At 45.4% G+C, this 20,481-nt stretch overlaps 1 protein-coding gene across 2 annotated transcripts in view; it reads left to right on the top strand.

The window, feature by feature from the left end:
• The window catches only part of ARHGAP45 (Rho GTPase activating protein 45), a 113,199-nt gene that overhangs the window by 83,600 nt on the left and 9,118 nt on the right, over positions 1-20,481 (top strand). The window contains exons 11-19 of one of the 2 annotated variants that reach the window (XM_068234022.1): positions 1,285-1,449; positions 9,901-10,038; positions 10,221-10,411; positions 10,500-10,603; positions 15,007-15,087; positions 17,036-17,113; positions 17,425-17,594; positions 18,336-18,524; positions 20,279-20,416. In XM_068234022.1, coding sequence (XP_068090123.1) covers positions 1,285-1,449; positions 9,901-10,038; positions 10,221-10,411; positions 10,500-10,603; positions 15,007-15,087; positions 17,036-17,113; positions 17,425-17,594; positions 18,336-18,524; positions 20,279-20,416 — 1,254 coding nt within the window. The remainder of the gene's footprint in view (positions 1-1,284; positions 1,450-9,900; positions 10,039-10,220; positions 10,412-10,499; positions 10,604-15,006; positions 15,088-17,035; positions 17,114-17,424; positions 17,595-18,335; positions 18,525-20,278; positions 20,417-20,481) is intronic. The other variant, XM_068234023.1, reaches the window with a different exon arrangement.

The following is a 20,481-nucleotide window of genomic DNA, read 5'->3' as shown; positions in this document are numbered from 1 at the left end:
CAAGGCCAGGAGTTATGAGTTTACTATCCTATCTGTCTCCCTAATAATAAAAGCTACTATTCACCAGTACAGGTCTGGCCTTAAAGAGGAACTTCAGCCTAAACAAACATATTGTCATTAAGTTATTATTATTATTATTTATTATTATTTAGTATTTATATAGTTACATTAGTTATGTTAATTAAAATAGATAGGTAATATAATCTCTTACCCACCCTGTTTTAAAAGAACAGGCAAATGTTTGATTACATGAGGGCAGCCATCTTTTTGGTTGAAAGGAGGTGACAGAGAGCATGAGACACGGTTCCAACTATCCTGTGTGCTGATCACCCCTCACAATTGCTAGGCAACCTGAATAACAACATAGGAATCCCATCATGCTTTGCACAGCATCAGGGAAAAAAAGCCCGGGCAGTTTTCTTTGATGGGTGGAGCTTAGCTAAAAAAAGCCTTTTCAGTTCTGCTGAGTAGATTTTTAGTCTGGAGGTTCACTTTAAAGAGACACTTAAGCCAGAAAAAAAAAATGAGTTTTACTCACCTGGGGCTTCTACCAGCCTCCTGCAGCAGTCCTGTGCCCTCGCAGCTACTCACTAATCCTCTGGTCCCCCTCTGCCAGGTAGTTTCGTTTTTGCCGACAGGCCCGTCAGGACTGGCCATGCGTAGCTTTTTCCGCATGCCCAACTACGAAAATACGCGTTGCCGCATTACGCACGCATAGATATGCGGCAACGCGTATTTTTGTACGCGTTGCGGCCCGCAATAGCGCTAATTGCAGTCGGGAATGCGGAAAAAGCTACGCGTGGCCAGTCCTGACGGGCTTGTCGGCAAAAACGAAACTAGCTGGCAGAGGGGGACCAGAGGATTAGTGAGTGGCTGCGAGGGCACAGGACTGCTGCAGGGGGCTGGTAGAAGCCCCAGGTGAGTAAAACTCATTTTTTTTCCTGACTTAAGGTTCACTTTAAGTATACTGCTATTCTAAGACTCGCTAATTACCTGATGCCAGAAAAAAACAATTGGTAGGAAAAAAAAATCTGCCCTAACCACAGTAATTGCTTATCACACATATTTTGACAGACCAAGAAGTTGGGTAATACCTGTACAGACATCAGACTGATGGGTAGAACAATCATGATTGTTTAAGCTATCGTTTTTCATATTTGTACTTACTTTTGACTGTATATGCTCTGGTCAATGCAGCTTAATTTAAAGCATTTGAAAACCCTAACTCCTCCCCTTATTTGAATTTTCTAAGGTGTGTCTTTCCAATGTTCCCTTGTCTGTCAGATGGACGCAGAAGCCAACCTAAAGAAAGCAAAGCAGATCTACATGCAGCGAAGTGAAGAGCATGAGAAAGCACAGTACTATGCAGCACGAGCAGAAGAGGAGCAGACCAGTGGTACCAAATCAGTCGATAAAAAAAGAAGGGCAGAGGAAGAAGCTAAAAACAGAGTAAAACCATATGAAAGACACAGATGTTATAATACATAGCTGCTTAAAGTGAGGCTGTCATGGTAGATACTGTATATAGGAGCTGCCATTGCTTTGTTTTGGGTTTTTTTTTCCTGGTAAAAAGAAAGCAGATAAAGTAAACAATTGTATCTACCCTGCTACTCCTGAAATATACTTTTTAGAATCCCCTAGTTTTATAATCTTTTTAAAAGCTTAAAAAGTAGGTTTAATCAGTGTTGCTCTGATACCTCATTATCCTATTCGAGTTTGGTCGTATTCGGATAGTAAACTATCTGAATTCATTCGAAGTTCAATATCCGATTTAATCGAATATCCGATTCGACCTCGGATATCCGACGTCACTATCCGAGTCTGTATTCGAGTAAAATATTCGAGCTGGCCTTAAATAGCTTGTAAAACTTGTATTGGAGGTCAATGATGCATGAAACCACCTTTTTTATGAAGAAAAACATCAAGTGATTATGTGGTGATGTAGTAGTTATAAAAAAGGTATCAATAATAGTAAATTAACTTCATGAAAAGTGTTTGAATGAGAAGGTGTGTCCAAAATGGTTGTTGTAACAGTCTTCATTTACGTCTTCTTCATCTTCATCTTCTATATCTTCTTCTTTTTCTTCTTCTTCTATATCTTCTTCAATTAACTTTTTCTTCTTCTATATCTTTTTCTTCTTCTATATCTTTTTCTTCTTCTATATCTTTTTCTTCTTCTATATCTTCTTCTTCTTCCTCTTCTTCTTCTTTTATATCTTCTTCTTCTTCTATATCTTCTTCTTCTTCTTCTTCCTCTTCTTCTTCCTCTTCTTCTTCTACATCTTCTTCTTCTATATCTTCTTCTTCTTCTTCTCCTTCTATATCGTCTTCTTCTTCTCCTTCTATATCTTCTTCTTCTTCTCCTTCTATATCTTCTTCTTCTTCTTCTATATCTTCTTCTTCTATATCTTCTTCTATATCTTCTTCTTCTTCATCTTCTTCTATATCTTCTTCATCTTCTTCTATATCTTCTTCTTCTATATCTTCTTCTTCTTCTTCTTCTTCTTCCTCTTCTTCTCTATCATTTATATTATGTGTCTTGGTTTTCCTTTCTTTTGTAATATTATTTTTTACTTCATTTGTGGAAATATTTTATTTTAATAACACCATAGTTATATTTGTGTTGATGGCATAATAGGTAGGTAGTGGCACATTGCAAGCCACAGCGCCTTTTTCTGTGTACCCTGGCGGTGGTAAAACACAGACATCAGCAGGAGGAGGAAGTAGTTGCAGGCTTGCAGCTATTTGTAGTGTGTGGTAATAGTCGGTCGGTACTCGGTAGGAGAGTGGGTGGGCAGGTGGCAGCAGAAAATAGTTCTTCTTCTGTTCTCCCTGGCAGTGGTAGCAGCACACAAACAGCAGAAGCTCAATGCAGCTACAGGAGGAGGAGTAGTGTGTGTCAGGCAGTGTGATGTGACTGATATAGTAGGCCCTGGTTCCTAGCGGTGGTTCCAGGGCTGTAAATACACAGCATGAGGTTCCAGACAGCAGTCGTGAAGCCCACATTGTGTCCAATACACAATTGGAACAGCACAGTTTTCAACCCGGACACCTCTAAAATAATTACAATTTTTTTTTTTCAAATGGATGCAGCTATTTTTGAGCGTAATAGCTGGTGGTGCATGGGCAGCAGCACCTTGTAATGTGTTCCCTGGCAGTGGAAACACACAGACAGCAGGAGGCAATACAGCAGCGGGCAGTGTGAGGAGGATGAGTGTGTGTGGCAGACTGGCATTTGGCAGCAGGCAGGAGGGCAAGCAGCGAGACATAGTAGGCCCTGGTTCCTAGCGGTGGTTCCAGGGCCGTAAATACACAGCATGAGGTTCCAGACAGCGGTCGTGAAGCCCACATTGTGTCCAATACACAATTGGGACAGCACAGTTTTCAACCCGGACACCTCTAAAATAATTAAAAAAAAAAATTTTTTCAAATGGATGCAGCTATTTTTGAGCGTAATAGCTGGTGGCGCATGGGCAGCAGCACCTTGTAATGTGTTCCCTGGCAGTGGAAACACACAGACAGCAGGAGGCAATACAGCAGCAGGCAGCGTGAGGAGGATGAGTGTGTGTGGCAGACTGGCATTTGGCAGCAGGCAGGAGGGCAGGCAGCGACACATAGTAAGCCCTGGTTCCTGGCGGTGGTTCCAGGGCCGTAAATACACAGCATGAGGTTCCAGACAGCGGTTGTGAAGCCCACATTGTGTCCAATACACAATTGGGACAGCACAGTTTTCAACCCGGACACCTCTAAAATAATTACACATTTTTTTTTCAAATTAATGCAGCTATTGTTGAGCGTAATAGCTGGTGGCGCATGGGCAGCAGTACCTTGTAATGTGTTCCCTGGCAGTGGAAACACACAGACAGCAGGAGGAAATATAACAGCAGGCAGCGTGAGGAGGATAAGTGTGTGGCAGACTGGCAGCAGGCAGGAGGGCAGGCAGCGAGACACAGTAGGCCCTGGTTTCTAGCGGTGGTTCCAGGGCCGTAAATACACAGCATGAAGTTCCAGACAGCGGTCGTGAAGCCCACATTGTGTCCAATACACAATTGGGACAGCAGTTTTCAACCCGGACACCTCTAAAATAATTACATTTTTTTTTTCTAATTAATGCAGCTATTGTTGAGCGTAATAGCTGGTGGCGCTTGGTCTGCAGCACCTTGTAATGTGTTCCCTGGCAGTGGAGACACACAGACAGCAGGAAGAAATACAGCAGCAGCAGCAGCAGGTGTAATGTGTGTGTGCGCCACTTCATGTCCCCCTCTCGCCGACAACAGGGGCCAGGAATTCGCCTTCCACCCAAGCCTGGTTCATTTTGAGAAACGTCAGTCTGTCCACAGACTTGTGAGACAGACGAGATCGCTTCTCAGTGACGACTCCACCGGCTGCACTGAAGCAACGCTCTGACAGTACGCTGGAAGGGGGGCAGGAGAGCACTTCAAGGGCGTACTGCGCAAGCTCGCTCCAGATCGGCAGGTGCTTGACCCAATACTCCATGGGATCAACAGGGGCCACGCTGTCAAGCCCGCTGAAGGACCCCATGTAGTAGTCAGCCACCATGCGGGTCAAGCGCTGCCTGTGACTGGAGAAGGATGCTGCTGCAGGCACCTCCTCTCTAGTCCTTGGCAGCTCTACACTCATGTAGAGCTCTTGGGTCAGAGACAGCAGGTCTGTGGTGCGCATGCGCTTGCTGCTGGTGGATGCAGGCACCTGCTGCTGCCTCTGTGCTGGCTGGACAGTGAGGGTGGATGTCTGAGGGAAGGCTTCCTCCAAGCGCTCAACAAGGGACAGCTGCAAATCCCTCATTTGTTGCGCACGGTCTCCTCCTGCAGGCAGGAACTGGCTGAGCTTCCCCTTCAGACGTGGGTCCAGCATCATGCAGATCCAGATGTCCTCCCTCTGCTTCATCTGGATGACCCTTGGGTCCTTGTGCAGGCACCTCAGCATGTGCGCTGCCATTGGGAAGAGTCTGGCCACATCTGTTGGCACATCATCGGCAGCCCCAGAGCCGACATTGCTGTCCTCCTCTGCCTCCTCCACCTCATCCTCTCTCCACCCCCGCACCAGTCCAGCTTCGCTCTGCTGCTCCCCCTCATCAGCAGCAAGGTCAGGGACCTCCACCAACTCCAAGCCGTCCTCCTCCTCAGAAGTGGCCTGTGAAGCTGCCTGCAGCTCCTGCTGGTCCAAGGCTGCCGCTCCCTCTTCCACCAGTGCATACAGGGCCCTGTCCAGCACACACACCAAGGGGATCCACTCGCACACCATTGCATGGTCCCTGCTGACCATGTTGGTGGCCTGCAGGAAGGGTGCCAGGACTGAGCACACCTGCTGCATGTGCCCCCAGTCCCCTGTGGAGATGATGGACGGGAGGTTGGTGGCGGCACGCCCAGTTGCAGTGATGGAGGCAACTGTTGCACGTGCAAGGTACTGGCTGACAGCCTGCCTCTGTTCAACCAGATGCTCCAACATCCAGCGAGTTGGAACATCGATCATGAGCCGGTGCTGTGGCAGGTGCAGCTCCTTCTGCACCTCTTCTAGGCTCGCTATGGCTGCAAGCGAGAGCCGGAAATGACGCACGACCTTCCTTGCTGCCTCAAGGAGTCGGTCCATCCCCTGGTAGGTCCGCAGGAACTTTTGGACTACCAGGTTCAGGACGTGCGCCAGGCAAGGGATGTGGGTCAGGTCTCCCCTGCTGATGGCAGCAACCAGGTTTGCCCCATTGTCAGACACCACCTCTCCGACTCTGAGGCCTCTGGGGGTCAGCCAATTCCTCTCCTGCTCTCGGAGTTTGGCCAGGACGTGGTTCGCCATCAGTTTGGTCTTCCCCAGGCTGACCAATTCCAGCAGCACTTGGCAGTGGCGGGGCTTCACGCTGCTGCTGAGGCGAGGGGTTTGTTCTGGTGTGCCGGAGAATGGAAGTGGATCAGAGGAACCTGCTGCTGTTCTGCTGACCCTGCATGGTGGCACCACCCACTGCGTTGTTGGTGCTGCTGCTCTGACAGTGCCCGATGCTGCTCCCACCAAGCTGACCCAATGCGCGGTGAAGGACAAATAGCGGCCTGTCCCATACCGGCTGCTCCACGAGTCCATGGTGATGTGGACCCGTTAACCCACCGCGTGCTCCAGCCCTCTCCCGACATTGGCCATCACAGAGCGGTGAAGTGCAGGGATGGCCGTGCGTGCAAAAAAATGTCGGCTGGGGATTGGCCAATCGGGGGCTGCACACATCAGGAGCGCATGCATGTCGCTCCCCTCCTGCACAAGGGAATAAGGCAGGAGTTGGGAGCACATGGCCCGTGCCAGCAAGCCGTTCAGCTGACGCACGCAACGGCTGCTGGGAGGCAAAACCCTGACCACCCCCTGGAAGGTGTCGCTGAGCAGGGTCTGGCGAGGCCTTTTGCTGGCACGGGAAGCAGTGGAGGAAGCAGAGGAGGCCACTGAGGACTGGCTGCTAGAACAGGCCTCAGTGTCGGTGGCAGGAGTTGCAGAGGCGGCAGGAGTTGCAGAGGGAGGAGGAGCAGTGCGTTGCTGACGCACTCCTGCTGGTGCTGCTGGAGGAGGTGGAGGAGGGCGGGTGGCTGCTGCCGACGGCTTCGCAGTGGTGGCGGGTCTGCCACTGCCACTGCCAGCTTTCTTCAACTTCACGAACTCCTCATGCTCGTGAAAGTGTTTCCCTGCAAGATGGTTGACCAGAGAGGTGGTGCCAAACGCAGAGGGCTCCTTCCCTCTGCTGAGCTGCTTGCAGCACTGGTTGCAGGTGGCATACTCGCACTCCAAATATGGAAGGGTGAAAAAATTCCATATTGGGGAGGTGAAGTTGCCCCTTCGGCTGGAAGGTGCTGCTGCCGCTGGTCTCCCTGTGGTGGTTGGGGGGGGGGGGGGGGGGGGGGGTCTTGGTGCGGCTGGTGGTGGCACTGGCAGAACTTGTCTCCTGATCAGCACGCTGTGTGGCCTGCATACCACGCCCACTTGTGATCCTGCCCATGCCTGCGATGCTGATCCTTCTAGCAAGGCCTGCAGACGCATCCTCCTCCTCCTCCTCAGAGCTGATGACATCCCCTCTCCCAGGACCTGGCACCCAGTCTTTGTCCTTCACCCTGTCATCATCATCCTCCCCCTCCGCAAACATGTCCTGCTGGGATCCCCCAAACTCCCCTTCTGCATGCATGGGCGGATGGACAGTCACCACTGTCTGACTGTCCAAAGCATCATCCCCCAAAGTGCCCATGAGCATTCCTTCCTCCGCCAATTCTACCACAACAGCATTCCATAACCCCACTGCGCTTGGGGATAACAAGATGCTGAGTGACAGGGTGCTGATGTCGCCTGCTGGGGCTGAGGCTGAGGCTCCTCCTCCTCCTGCTCCCCAGGCAGTGCTGGTCGGCTGCTGCTGCTCTTGCGAACAGGAGTGGTGGCGGGGGTGGAGGACTCGGTTCCAGAGCTAATGGTGGCCTGCTCATCCACCATCAGTTCCACCACAGCGTCTGCGTCCTTCTCAATAGGACGGCTACGACCTGGCGGTGGGAGGAACATCTGGGCCACACGCTGCTGCTGTGTCTCTGCAGCGTGACTCCCAGCTGTTGGGCGGCCAAGGCGTCCACGGCCAGTGGCTAATGGCGGAATAGCCACTGGTGCAGACGCAGAACTGCGCATGGTGATGGTGGCGCGGCTGCCACGCCCACGACTTCCTCTCTTGGCAATGCCCTTGCTGCCCTTGCTCAAACCGCGGCTGTCAGTGCCAGACATTGCATATTTTTAATATTATACAAATGAAAAAAAAAACTTATGTATGTAAAGGCGGGTGGGACAAGTGGGGTACTTTAATGGGGTGGGACTGGTGGTGGTGGGTGTGTGAGGTGACGGACAGGTGTACTCTACAGCAGAGATCGGTGTAGCACTAACGAGAAAGTGCGCACTGCGCACACAAAGACCCTAGCTGACGCTGACTGACGGTGTCCCTATACACAGACTACAGTACAAGTCAGCGAATACACAATAGAAGTAATATATAAACAATAGGACGGGTGTAGCACTAACGAGAGGGTGCGGACAGTGCACGCGTGCACTGCGCACACAAAGACCCTAGGTAACGCGGTGACGAACGATACCTATACACAGACTAGAGTACAGTACACTACAGTACTACTAACTAAACAATAGAAGAATCTAGCTAAATAATAGAACAGGTGTGACTAGATTACAGAGAGCAGATACAGCAGGACAGGTATAGCAGTAAAGCTGGGCCTTGCTAACTACAAAATAGTACAAATCTATCTAACACAGAAGTAGTAGTAGTAGTACAGGAGTAGAGTAGGACAGGTGAGAGCACAGGTAAGGTAACTAGAGACTAGAGCACTGAGCAGGGCAGGCTGCCTTGCCTAGGCACAGGGCCTGCAGCAGCACCAGTGACAGTCTCTCTCCCTCCCTAGTCCCCCTAGTAATCACACAAACTAAACTGCCTAAAATACAATCTATCTACACAGAGGCGGGACAAGGTCCTCCAGCACCCAAGGCTGAGACACCAAAGTGCGCCCCTCCATCCCTGCCACCCCAGCCGTCACACACTGATTGCTATTAGACTAAGAGGTGCCACAGGGCCCACAACCTCCCCAACACCTTAATATCTAGTTATCTGGCTTGCAGTCACTGCTATGTATCCCCTTTTCTTATTTCTTTCTGCTTCAAACACAATTAGGAATGATAGCTGAATGAATTGTGCGCCCCCTCCTACACTGCGCCCTGAGGCTGGAGCCTCTCCAGCCTATGCCTCGGCCCGGCCCTGTATCTACAATACAAAGCATTACAGTTGAATATCAAGTGTTGGAGTGTAAAAACGCTAGGTTTAGAACAATAGCAATGCACTTGCACACAGACAAAAAGCACTGGAGCAGTCTCTCAGTACTATCAGTCAGTAAGTCGCAAGCAGGACGAGTGAGGCAAGATGGCGCCCGCTATTTATAGAGGGGGGCTTGGCCAGGCTCCCCCTCTGTGATTGGCTGCAGTCAGAGGGCTGGGAGCCCTCTGATTTGCTTGTGAGGACTCGAGGTGACGTCTGTCGTGACGCTATCCGAGCTCGTGACGCTATCCGAGCTCGGATAGCTAAGATATCTCCGGATAGCTGCTTGCTATCCGAGTGCGCTCGGATAGCACAGCCCAGATAGCTAATACTATTCGAGCTCGGTATTCGAGCTCGAATAGTGAAAAACGAGCTAGGATATCCGAGTACCTCGGATATCCTAGCTCAGATGAGCATCACTGGGTTTAATGTTGTATGGTTTCATATGAATTACTGTCTTTCACACAGTCTCAGTGACCATGAGCTAGAAAAATAGGAACTATTCACCTTTTTATCTTTCTACTGTGCTCAGAAGCTGTTCTCTTCCAGGCAAGAGTTTTATGGCTGTAATTCCTTATCACTCAGGGTTGCGCTATAGTCTGACTAGGTCCCCACTGGAGAAAAACTGTCACTTGCATACCTGAATTGTTAACTTTTTCAGGCAGATAAAGAAGAAAGGGAATACAGCCTAGTTATTTGTATGCTTGGCACTGTACATACATGTCTATCTCATTATGTCACATGTCACCTTGAGTACACTTTAAGGCTCTTCCTGGATCTTTATTTCTTATTGGTTTGCTGTTCCAGAGCCACTGATGGCAAAAGTCTTGATCTGTAAAAAAAAGTAATGTAAAGCTCATCCAATGGATTCTTTACCATTGGCATAATATATTTAATAATGAAAGTTCAGCAGTAGCAGCCCCTTCCAATCTCTGTCACAAGGATAACCTATCATTTCCTTTTTCAGAGCTGTGTTAGTCACTTCACTGTGATGAATGTGATAAAGTTACTCTAGATTGTTCACCTTTAATACATATTCTTTTGTCTCATTGATATTGCTACAGGCAGAGGAAGCAATGGCCACATACCGGACTTGCATAGCAGATGCCAAGACACAGAAGCAGGAATTAGAGGATGTGAAAGTGAATGTTCTCCGCCAGCTGCAAGAGCTCATCAAACAGACGGACCAAATCTTACGTTCTGTAAGGAAAATGTGTTTTATTCACATGCTGCTTTCATTGTTCTTTTCACAGGCGATTGCTGCTAATTATGCTTTTGCAGCTCCTCTTTGGCTTTCCCATGTGTACTGGCAGAATATTCAGAATCTCTTGTCTACTCCCAGCTATTCATTCTGTGACTCCCATACTCCATTCCTTCTTCCCAGGCCACCATTTCCTACTATCAGAGCATGCACATAGAGACTGCGCATCTGCCTGTGGGATTCCAGACGCTTTGTGAGAGCAGCAAGCTGTATGACCTGGGACAGCAGTACGCCTCGTATGTCAGGCAACTCGGAGCAGATGTGGAGAGAGAAACCTCCTATGATTTCCAGCCATATACCCCACAGATAATATTGTATGACTAGCTTCATTTATTCATCTTTCTGAAAATCTACAGCATTTAAAGAGGGGAAAAGCAATAGCAGTTGTAATTTATTTTCTAGGTCACCATACATTCGTGCTAGGAAGTCCAGCCTGTCCTCCCAGGATTCTTCTACAGCAGAAAATAAAGAAGTTGCAACAGAAGAGAAGGTTGTGGAAAGAAGAGGTAAGAAAAGACAGTACTGCAGACATAAGTTTAGACAGTGGAGGTTGTTGTGTTCAGTAAGTAGGTTTATTTACAGGATTCACAACTCTCTATGCAAGCAGTGTCTTCATTCCATGTTCCTAGCTAGGGCAAAACAGGAGCAAAGGACCCACTACAGTCTAGATAATCTTACGCAGGAATACAAGTAGATCAGTGTCATCTACAGGCCAGATGTATGAACGCCACATATTCCTCTCTTGTTACAAAAGTTTCTTTGGGCAAATGTCAAGTGTGCTAATATCAAATTAGAACACAAAGCAATACTATGCAAGTTTACAACATCTCATAGTCCTTTGTTCACACAGGTGGTCTTCTGAGTCTGAGTATGCCTGGTTAGCTTCCTGTTACCAAGTTTGGTCATCATTAGTTTGTTATCCTGCCTCCGAGGCTACTGAACACAACAGAGGTGTATGGAGATAGAGAATTCTATGCCTCCATGGACTTCGGTGCTTGTGTTTGCCATGAGTTAATCATGCCAATGTCATTGAAAATTGCTACAAGCGTATGTTAGTGCTCCTTAAGGGATTTAAAAAATATTTTTCAATTCCAATTTGAAGCGGTCAATTAATTTACAAAACTTGACTGAAGTTGACATTGTACTACTTTGCCAGCTTTGGACTCTGTATGTACTCTGCTTGTGGAAAATGGACTGGCTACTGGCTAGAAGCAGCCCATCTTGCTGTATTGCACAGAGTAGGTGGTTTACTCTTTTTCCACACTTGGACTAATCCATTGACTGAGAGCAAAATCTCTGTTAGGAGCCCTGTAGAATAACGAAGGCTTGCGCACACTGTCAATGAATGTTGCTCTTAATAATCATTGCTCGATCATTTGGGTGACATTGTAGGGATAAATAGTGAATGAGCACTTTACAGGTGCAATGTGTAAGATTCAGTGGAGAGAGGAGGAAGAATGACTGGGTGGCACATGGAGCAGCATAATTTGGTGGGCTGGTAAAGACAAGGGCTCATTTGTTGCCATTTATAATCTAGTGTGTTTTGCATATTTACATGTCTATTGTATATTTGCTTGTTTATGTGACAGTATTTTATGATACTTTTTGCACCACTGACGCTTTGTCAGTAGTGCAAAAAGTATCATAAAATACAGTCACAGGGCAAACATTGGGGTCAATTCATAAAGCATTCCCGCATGCGGTAATACTGAAAACAGCTGACATTACTGAGCAAAATGTCATTTCATAAAAGCTGTTACCACATGAAAAGCTGGAATTCCTGAGCAGTGAGGTAATTACCGCCTTATGTGGTGATTATCTCAACACATCTCACTAAATGTCAATTCATAAAGATTAGAGCAGGTGGTATTGGGACAGAGAATACCGCTTGCTTTGAAGAGGTGATAAGGTTGTGGATAACAGCAAAGTTAATGGAGACAGATCTCCCAGGCAGCAGCTGGGAGAGCAGAACAAAAAAGGCTTCCCAGAATACCCCAGGCTGTGTTTTTTAATCTCCTGGGTACCTGTTTTCATGTTGTTGTTTTTTTTACATCAGAAAGCCTGCATGTGTAACATTTCTTGAAGTTCTTCTAAGCTGTGGCAATTAAATAGATTGTTTAGAAAGACTAATAGACAGATTCAGCACAGATTCAGGGCAAACAGTTTAAAAAAAAATACCCATCTAAAAGGAAGTTGGGGATGCCTCTTTTATTGTAATGCTGTCTCTGCACAGAGGAAATGTATCAACTCAGGCAGCTTCTCGTGTTACCGCCAGCCTTAGTTTGGGAACTCCCGAACTTCTATCGCAACTGTAAACATTTTTATGAATTAGCACACAAGAGTCTAAAATACCGAATGCGGTATTTTCCTGACAAGATTTTTTTTTTCCCCGCACAGCCTTTTCTGCATTGACTCCATTGTTGGGTTTAGGGTCCAATTCACTTGAATACCTAGTCAATGTATTTTGGTGATCCTTTGCAGTTCTTTATCATTGTAACACTGGAGTTTACTGATTGTGCTATTGCACTACTGTGTTATTGGTAGTCACCTTCCCTCCTCCCTCCTTCACTGAGGATTTATTAAAACTGATGAAATAATCGAATCAGATAGAAATCAGGTACACAACTTTATGTCAGATTGATTCATATTGGCTGATATTTAATTAAATGTTTAAAATGCGTTGATCAAGTAGGTGACAGGTCAGGTTATTTCAATCGATGGAACAAGAATCAAGTGTTTTCAATTGTGCTCGATTAACCTTTAATCAACCTTTTTTTTTCAAAACATGCACTTTCAGCAATTTAGATGTTCCACACAAAAGGGTTGTTGTATGAATCGATTCGGACATGCGTGATCGAACACAGAAGCCGATTGATTAAAGGGCAGAAATGGAACAAAAATCGACCCTAGTGCATCGCCAAAAATCGATTATTGTTTGATCTGTTCAGTTCAGTTATTTTGAATCTATTCCAATTATTGTTTGGTTGATCGATTGTACTGTAATCGATCAGTGTATGGCCAGCATAACAGAGAAATGTAATTGTTTTCCAGACTTTATTCGGTTGGGCGCTTTTTGCTGCCACCTAATGGCTAGTTTCAGTTTCAGTATACTTACATGTAAGCAAGCTGAAATAAGTTTTCCCATTAATTCCTGCAATATAAAGAACTGAAAAGATTGCTTTGTGTTCAGCAATAGTGCAGTTTACATTAACCTCCGTAGAGGTAACCCCGAGTCAGGCTCGGCCCGGAAAACCACAGCTCAGAGTGGTAATCCCGAATTGGATCCATCGGAGGTGTGGAATGTGCAGGGCTGCCGCACATTTCTCTAGCAGTATGATTTTTTTAGGGTCTAAAAGCTTGAGAAAAAAATTGCACCGCTTTTGGTCAATACATTTGGAAATAATCCTACTGCCAGGGAGGGTTAAAGGAATACTATCGATTGAAACGACTTTTTTTTTTAATACTCTATATTAGTATACACATTACCACTAGTGCTAGGGGCACTTTATTTATTCACCCAGGTCTCTCTCTCACTATCCCTGCTTAAAAATTCATTTCTCACACAGCTCATAGTAGTTTGGGTCACCCTGAGCTGCTTGATTACTCTGTCACTCAGCTCACAAATATATTTCACTGTGTCACTCACAGCATGCAGCAGACATGAGGAGAAATAGGCTGATCTGAGGTGGTAACAGGTAACTAAATGAGCTGCTGTAATATTGCTGGAATATAACTAGCCTTTAACAATAGTCTGTGTTTTCACTCAGACTGGCTTCCTGCTTGAGGTGATTCACTCCAGGCTGCATCCACTTTACAAGCTGCTGAGAGGGGCAGACCACTGTTTACAATTAGCATTATTAGTATCTTTATCAGTCAAGAGAAGCAAAGATAATAAACACACATTGCTAGAATCTTTAACCCCTTACCACCATATCAATAAGATTCTATCAGCAAGGTGATAATTACACTATAAACTGAGGAGTTGATAGCAACTCCCCTGTGCAGACATGGTCTTAGCCCTCTGGGAGCTCAGTATTAGATACATTTGTATCCAACACTGACGGCCAAAACTGACGGAGGATTTTACAGCTGAGAGGAACAGCTGTGTGAGGAATCAAATTGCTCCTAGTACTTGTCCTAATGTGTGCTACAACATACAGCATTTAAAAATAAATGCATACATCGATAGTATTCCTTTAAGCTACCTGAATATGCAGCCAAAGACGTAGTTATTTTTTGTAGATTGGTCCAGTAAGTCACCTGTTTGACTAAGTAAGGTGCTAAACACTAACCATACTCAGATTCCACTGGTTTTCTCAAGAATTCATATTATTCTCTGAACACATCTACATCCCAGGATATTATGTGGAGACTGCAGACTGTGCAGAAAATGCACAGAAAAAGTGGTGAGTGTGGACATGGCCTTAAAGGTGTCCTGATAAATAGACTAACCTGATACTCTGCTTATAATGCCCTGCTAATGGCATTGTAGGACAAGTGTTAGCAAAGTAAAAGTAATAAGAAAGCTAAAGGCAAGACTGGCACTAGATGCAGCTAAGGGAGAAATATATGGGCCCAGGTAGATCCCTAGGGAAGATACGTGCACTTTTACAGTCCTTCTTCATTAGCAGTGAGAGAAGATGTGAGGTGCTGTATCCTGGTAATTCACCAATATGTCCTATTAGCCTCTGAAGAAGCGGATTTTCTGCAAAACAGCTGTCAGGCTCTGGGCCACCCCCACTGCATACTGCTATGTCAGTAATCAGGTGTGACTCAAACTACAATTTGCAGGATAGGGTGCCTCGCTTTTTCCTTCACTACTATCAAAGTAATAGTATGTAGAGGAATGTTAACTCTTGTCATATGTAAATGTTCCTTTCCATAAGAGGCTTGTCATTATTTATTACAGGTGGCAGAGGCCATCAGGTACATAAATCTTGGCCAAGTGCTCTGCCTGAAAGTGATGCAGCAGGATGCAAGGAATCAGCAGGTATGCTGTATTTATCCCTTTTATGGTAATGCATACATTAAAAAAGGTTCTTCTGCAACATTAACCCCATTCTACTAAGGGCGAGACTCCTGACTGTATTAGCCATAGCATATCTAACACCATAACATCATACCCATCCTGTATAGCAGCACACCAGCAGTACTAGTTGGCAGTGAACAAGTTGTTAATCTGATGTTTGTTTGTTTTTTCATTACAAGCAGGAATGAACCCAATTTATTGGTTTCACTATGTTATGACAAAATACAAGCTCATTGGCATGAAAGAGGCATTTAAAATAGTACAGCTGAAGTAAGAGGGCTATGGAGACTTAAAGGACTACTGTAGGGGAAAAAAGAGTTGGACTTACCCGGGGCTTCTAATGGTTCTCCGCAGACATCCTGTGCCTGCGCAGCCACTCACCGATGCTCCGGTCCCCTCCTCTAGATCACTTCTGTAATTTCCGCCTGTAAAGTCGGAAAACTGATGTGCCTGCGTGGCCGTGTCCTCGCTCCCGCTGATGTCATCAGGAGTGTACAGTACTGCACAGACCGTACTGGGCCTGCGCAATACACACCGGGTGCCATCAGTGGGAGCGAGGATACAGCTGCGCAGGCACAGTGGTTTTCCGACAAGAAGTGAACCGGAGGCGGGGCCGGAGCATCGGTGAGTGGCTGCGCGGGCATAGGATGTCTGTGTGGGGACCATTAGAAGCCCCGGGTAAGTCCAACTCTTTTTTCCCCCTACCCCCTACACAGTATTCCTTTAAGTCAGAGCACATGAAGCTTGCATGCTTGTTCAACATCTAAAAGTATTAGAGGTAGAGGACGAGCAGGGCTGCCAGGTAATCTGTATTGTTTAAAAGGAAATAAATATGTCATATGTCAGCCTCCACATCCCTCTTACTTCAGGTGTGCTTAAAATTAGACTAAATAAAAAGGCAATACTAAAGAGGTCTGGCTACATTCTAAACAAAAGTAATGAACCCTTTTGCACATTTCCACCTCTCAGTTTACTTATTAGATCTCCTCCCCTCCCCCCCCCCCCTTCCCACCCACACATTTTCATATCAAGTGTGGAGGGCATTATTTTTTTTCCTCGTATTTGTCCCAGACCTGTCTGAAATATTTTTGTCTGTGGCAAGGGCAATGTAAAACCATTCAAGATCATTTGATGTGTGAGCAGCAGGTTGTTTTGAACTTTATAAGCAACTGAAATTTGTTCTGATTTATCAGGATATGTGCACAGAAAACTGTCATATGAAGCCATTGTTTGGAGCAACTAAACAGATTATAGGTGTGGAATATCTCTGATCTGATGCTGCTTTGGGCAATTGATACCATTGTGCACCAGTTTTCTCAGCACACATCTAGATAAATCCCCTCTTTGTCATGGTCTTTTTTGAGAAATGCTTACCCATGTGTACTTGGTGTTCGTTATCTTTATTGCTAGCTATTTATACTGCTTTTTGGATTGTTGGACAAACAGTTAAAGAGTAAATCCAGTGAAAATAATGTACTAAAAAAAGTGCTTCAATTTTACGACAATTACCGTATGTATAAATGATTTAGTCAGTGTTTGCCCATTGTAAAATGTTTTAAATCCCTGATTTACATTCTGACATTTATTACATGGTGACATTTTCACTATTGGCAGATGATGTACCTGCTGCATGCTTTTTTGGCAGTTGGAAACAGCTGTAAACGGCTACTTCCCACAATGCAGCAAGGTTCACAGACAGGAAACTGCAGGAGTACTACTCAGAGTTTCTTGTGGGAGGGGTTTCACCACAATATCAGTCATACAGCGCCCCCTGATGGTCTGTTTGTGAAAAGGAATATATTTCTCATGTAAAAGGGGGTATCAGCTACTGATTGGGATAAAGTTAAATTCTTGGTTGGAGTTTCTCTTTAAGTGAAGTTCAGTTTATTAACTATGTGTCTTTTTACAGATTTCACAGAAAAAGTTGTTCAGCCTCTTACCCCTGCTGATGATTATGAAAATAAAAGACTGACAACACTGGAACAAGGTAGGCATGATCTGCATGTGGAAGACGCGACAGTTTATAAATTCACTGTGTATAGTTCACGTTGTGTATGCAAGGACTTTTAGCTTCATGTTTTCTCTTCTAACCTAAATATCAAATACAATCTGCAGAAAGTGGCACATGTCCAAGAATACTGGTGAAGAAGTGGGTTTAGAGTAATCTGAAAGAGTCAAGACACATAAAAGTGTAGCAGCTATTGGGTCAGAGCAAGAGGATGCTGATGAATCTCTGACTGTAGACTGGAACAACATCCTAAGTTCTACATTCCCACTTTTTTTCCTTCTGTTTAACAGACATCAATGGAATCCCTGCCACCTTGGATGTGCCCCAACCCACAGGTCCATTTCGTAATGTCGGCCTATCTCGGGCTGCTCGAACCCACAGACTGCGCAAGCTGCGGACACCAAGCAAATGTCGGGAGTGTAACAGTTATGTGTACTTCCAGGGAGCGGAATGTGAGGAGGTGAGCACAGGAATTACTCCAAAATGTTGCTGTCAATTGGTTTTTCTCCATGTGAAAAACACATTCAAGTGTGAACTAGACCGTTGATTAACATTGGTTGCAGTTTTCCTGTGTAGAAGATGCACAGAAAAACTGATGAGTGGAGACAGGCCGTTTCTGCATTGTTCCTTACTTTAAAGGGATACTGTAGGGGGGTCGGGGGAAAATTAGTTGAACTTACCCGTGGCTTGTAATGGTCCCCCGCAGACATCCTGTGCCCGCGCAGCCACTCACCGATGCTCCGGCCCCGCCTCTGGCTCACTTCTGGAATTTCCGACTTTAAAGTCAGAAAACCCCTGCGCCTGCGTTGCCGTGTCCTCGTTCCCGCTGATGTCACCAGGAGTGTATAGCACAAGCCCAGTATGGTCTGTGCCTGCGCAGTACGCTCCTGGTGACATCAGGGGAAGCGAGGACACGGCAACGCAGGCGCAGGGGTTTTCTGACTTTAAAGTCGGAAATTCCAGAAGTGAGCCAGAGGCGGGGCCGGAGCATCGGTGAGTGGCTGCGCGGGCACAGGATGTCTGCAGGGGACCATTACAAGCCACGGGTAAGTTCAACTCATTTTCCCCCAACCCCCCTACAGTATTCCTTTAAGGTAGATTTAATTACTTGGTTAGCCAAGGAAGATTATATATGGTATTTTATATATTTCGCTCACATTTCTTTTGCCGCCTTTTTCATTTCTTCTTTGTGCATTTGCAGTGCTCCCTCGCCTGCCACAAGAAGTGCCTGGAAACTCTGGCCATCCAGTGTGGCCACAAGAAACTGCAGGGTCGCTTGCTCCTGTTTGGTAGAAGCTTCTCAGATGCAGCCCATCGTTCTCCAGATCTTGTGCCTTTCCTTATCCACAAGTGTGTCTCTGAAATAGAAAGTCGAGCAGTAACCATGAAGGTGAGACTTGAAGATTTCACTTAGATTATTTTTTTAATAGGGTAGCTGCATTATGTCAGTATTCATACAGCATTCAGGGTAGCCTATATCAGCTTGTGATGATGAACAAATGATTCTCCAAACCTGGAACTCTCCTCTAACCCTGGAAGGAAATTAATTCAATCAATAAATACCTCAACCTGCTGGTTAAATTACAAGCTGCAAGGTTGTTGGTTGGCAGCTGCTGGTCTTGATTGCCTCATTTCCCTTACTGAGACTGTACTGCGCAAATGTTTTTTGTTTTATTTAATGCTGTTTGAAAATTTAAAGCAAGACGTGGATTTCTTAAATTGTCTGTAAGCCCAAATTGCATTACTTTTCTATTCTGGAATCTGTACTGTGGTGTTCTAGTTTTCAGCACAGACAACATGGCCCAGGTATCTCTGCCTCCCCTTTGAGTAATTGGTTGCTTAGTGCAGGTACAGTTGTGTATGGTTTTCCACACTTGCATAAACTGAGCTCTGATACTCCCTGTCTTGACAGTTTTTATGATCAGTGTTAAAGGACAACTGAAGTAAGAAGTATATGGAGTTAGACATATTTATGTCCTTTTAAAACATACTAGTTGCCTGGCAGCCCTGCTGATCTATTTGGCTGCAAGTAGTGTCTGAATAACACCAGAAACAAGCATGCAGCTAATCTGGTCAGATCTGACAATAATGTCAGAAACACCTGATCTGCTGCATGCGTGTTCTGGGTCTGTGACTAAAAGTATTAGAGGCAGAGGATCAGCAGGACAGGTAACTAATATTGCTTAAAAGGAAATAAATATGGCAGCATCCATGTCCCTCTCACTTCAGTTGTCCTTTAACCATTTCTGCCACCTGGACGTGAAGCTCACGTCCGGGTGGCTGCTCTGCTGCGGTGCCACGCTTTGGCGCGATCGCGGGAGCGCCCTTGTGGTGTCCCCCAGTAGCCCTGGGATCAGTGAACGGGAACATGGTTCCCGATCACCGATCCGTGTCCCCAGCAGAAAAACCGAAGTGCTCTTACTAGAGGCTTCAGTCTTTCTGCACGAAAAAATTTCCGCATCCCACTTGTGCTTCCGCTTAGCGAGAAGCACAAGGAGGGAAAAAAAAAATTCAAGGGGCGCCATCTTGTGGCCAAATAGTAAAACTACATATTTTTTACATTACAATTTACACATATAATAACATTAAAAATTAACTGTTTATTTCCCACACCAAAATATTACCCAAATAAAAATTTTGATGGAAAAAAAAAATTACAATTTAAAAAAAGGAAATCATTAATTTTTTCCATTTTTTTCTTATTAATCCTGTTAAAATGCATTTATAAAAAAAATAATTCTTAGCAAAATGTACCACCCAAAGAATGCCTAATTAGTGGCAGAAAAAACAAGATATAGATCAATAAATTGTGATAAGTAGTGATAAAGTTATTAGCGAATGAATGGGAGACGAAAATTGCTCTGATGCGTAAGTTGAAAAATCCCCGCGGGCTGAAATGGTTAAGCTGCTCAGCATTTCAATTCAGTTATATAAGGAAAGCAATTTGAATCATGTGCCATTAATCACAACAATGTGTAGAGCTGAGTTGGAGGGATTTCTTATTTCTCAAAGAGTGGAACTTCACTTTACATTTTTAGCTGGAATGTATGCATTTGCTCTGTATTGGGATAATGCTTCTCCTGCTAGCAGGACGTAGGCACACCTACCACTTGCCATATTTACACTGTTCTTTGTATCATGCAGGGTATATATCGGGTGAATGGCGTAAAGACTCGTGTGGAAAAGCTGTGTCAAGCATTTGAAAATGGCAAGGAATTAGTCGAACTTTCCCAAGCATCACCACATGATCTAAGCAATGTCCTTAAACTTTATCTGCGCCAGGTATATGACATTTATACACTGGATACAGGATGTGATGGCATACCTAATCCACTCCCTTATTTCTC

Source organism: Hyperolius riggenbachi, chromosome 1 (assembly GCF_040937935.1).
Source record: "Hyperolius riggenbachi isolate aHypRig1 chromosome 1, aHypRig1.pri, whole genome shotgun sequence".
Lineage (NCBI taxonomy): Eukaryota > Metazoa > Chordata > Amphibia > Anura > Hyperoliidae > Hyperolius > Hyperolius riggenbachi.
The sequence above is the reverse complement of the archived record's forward strand: the minus strand, read 5'-3'. Positions and strand labels throughout refer to the sequence as shown.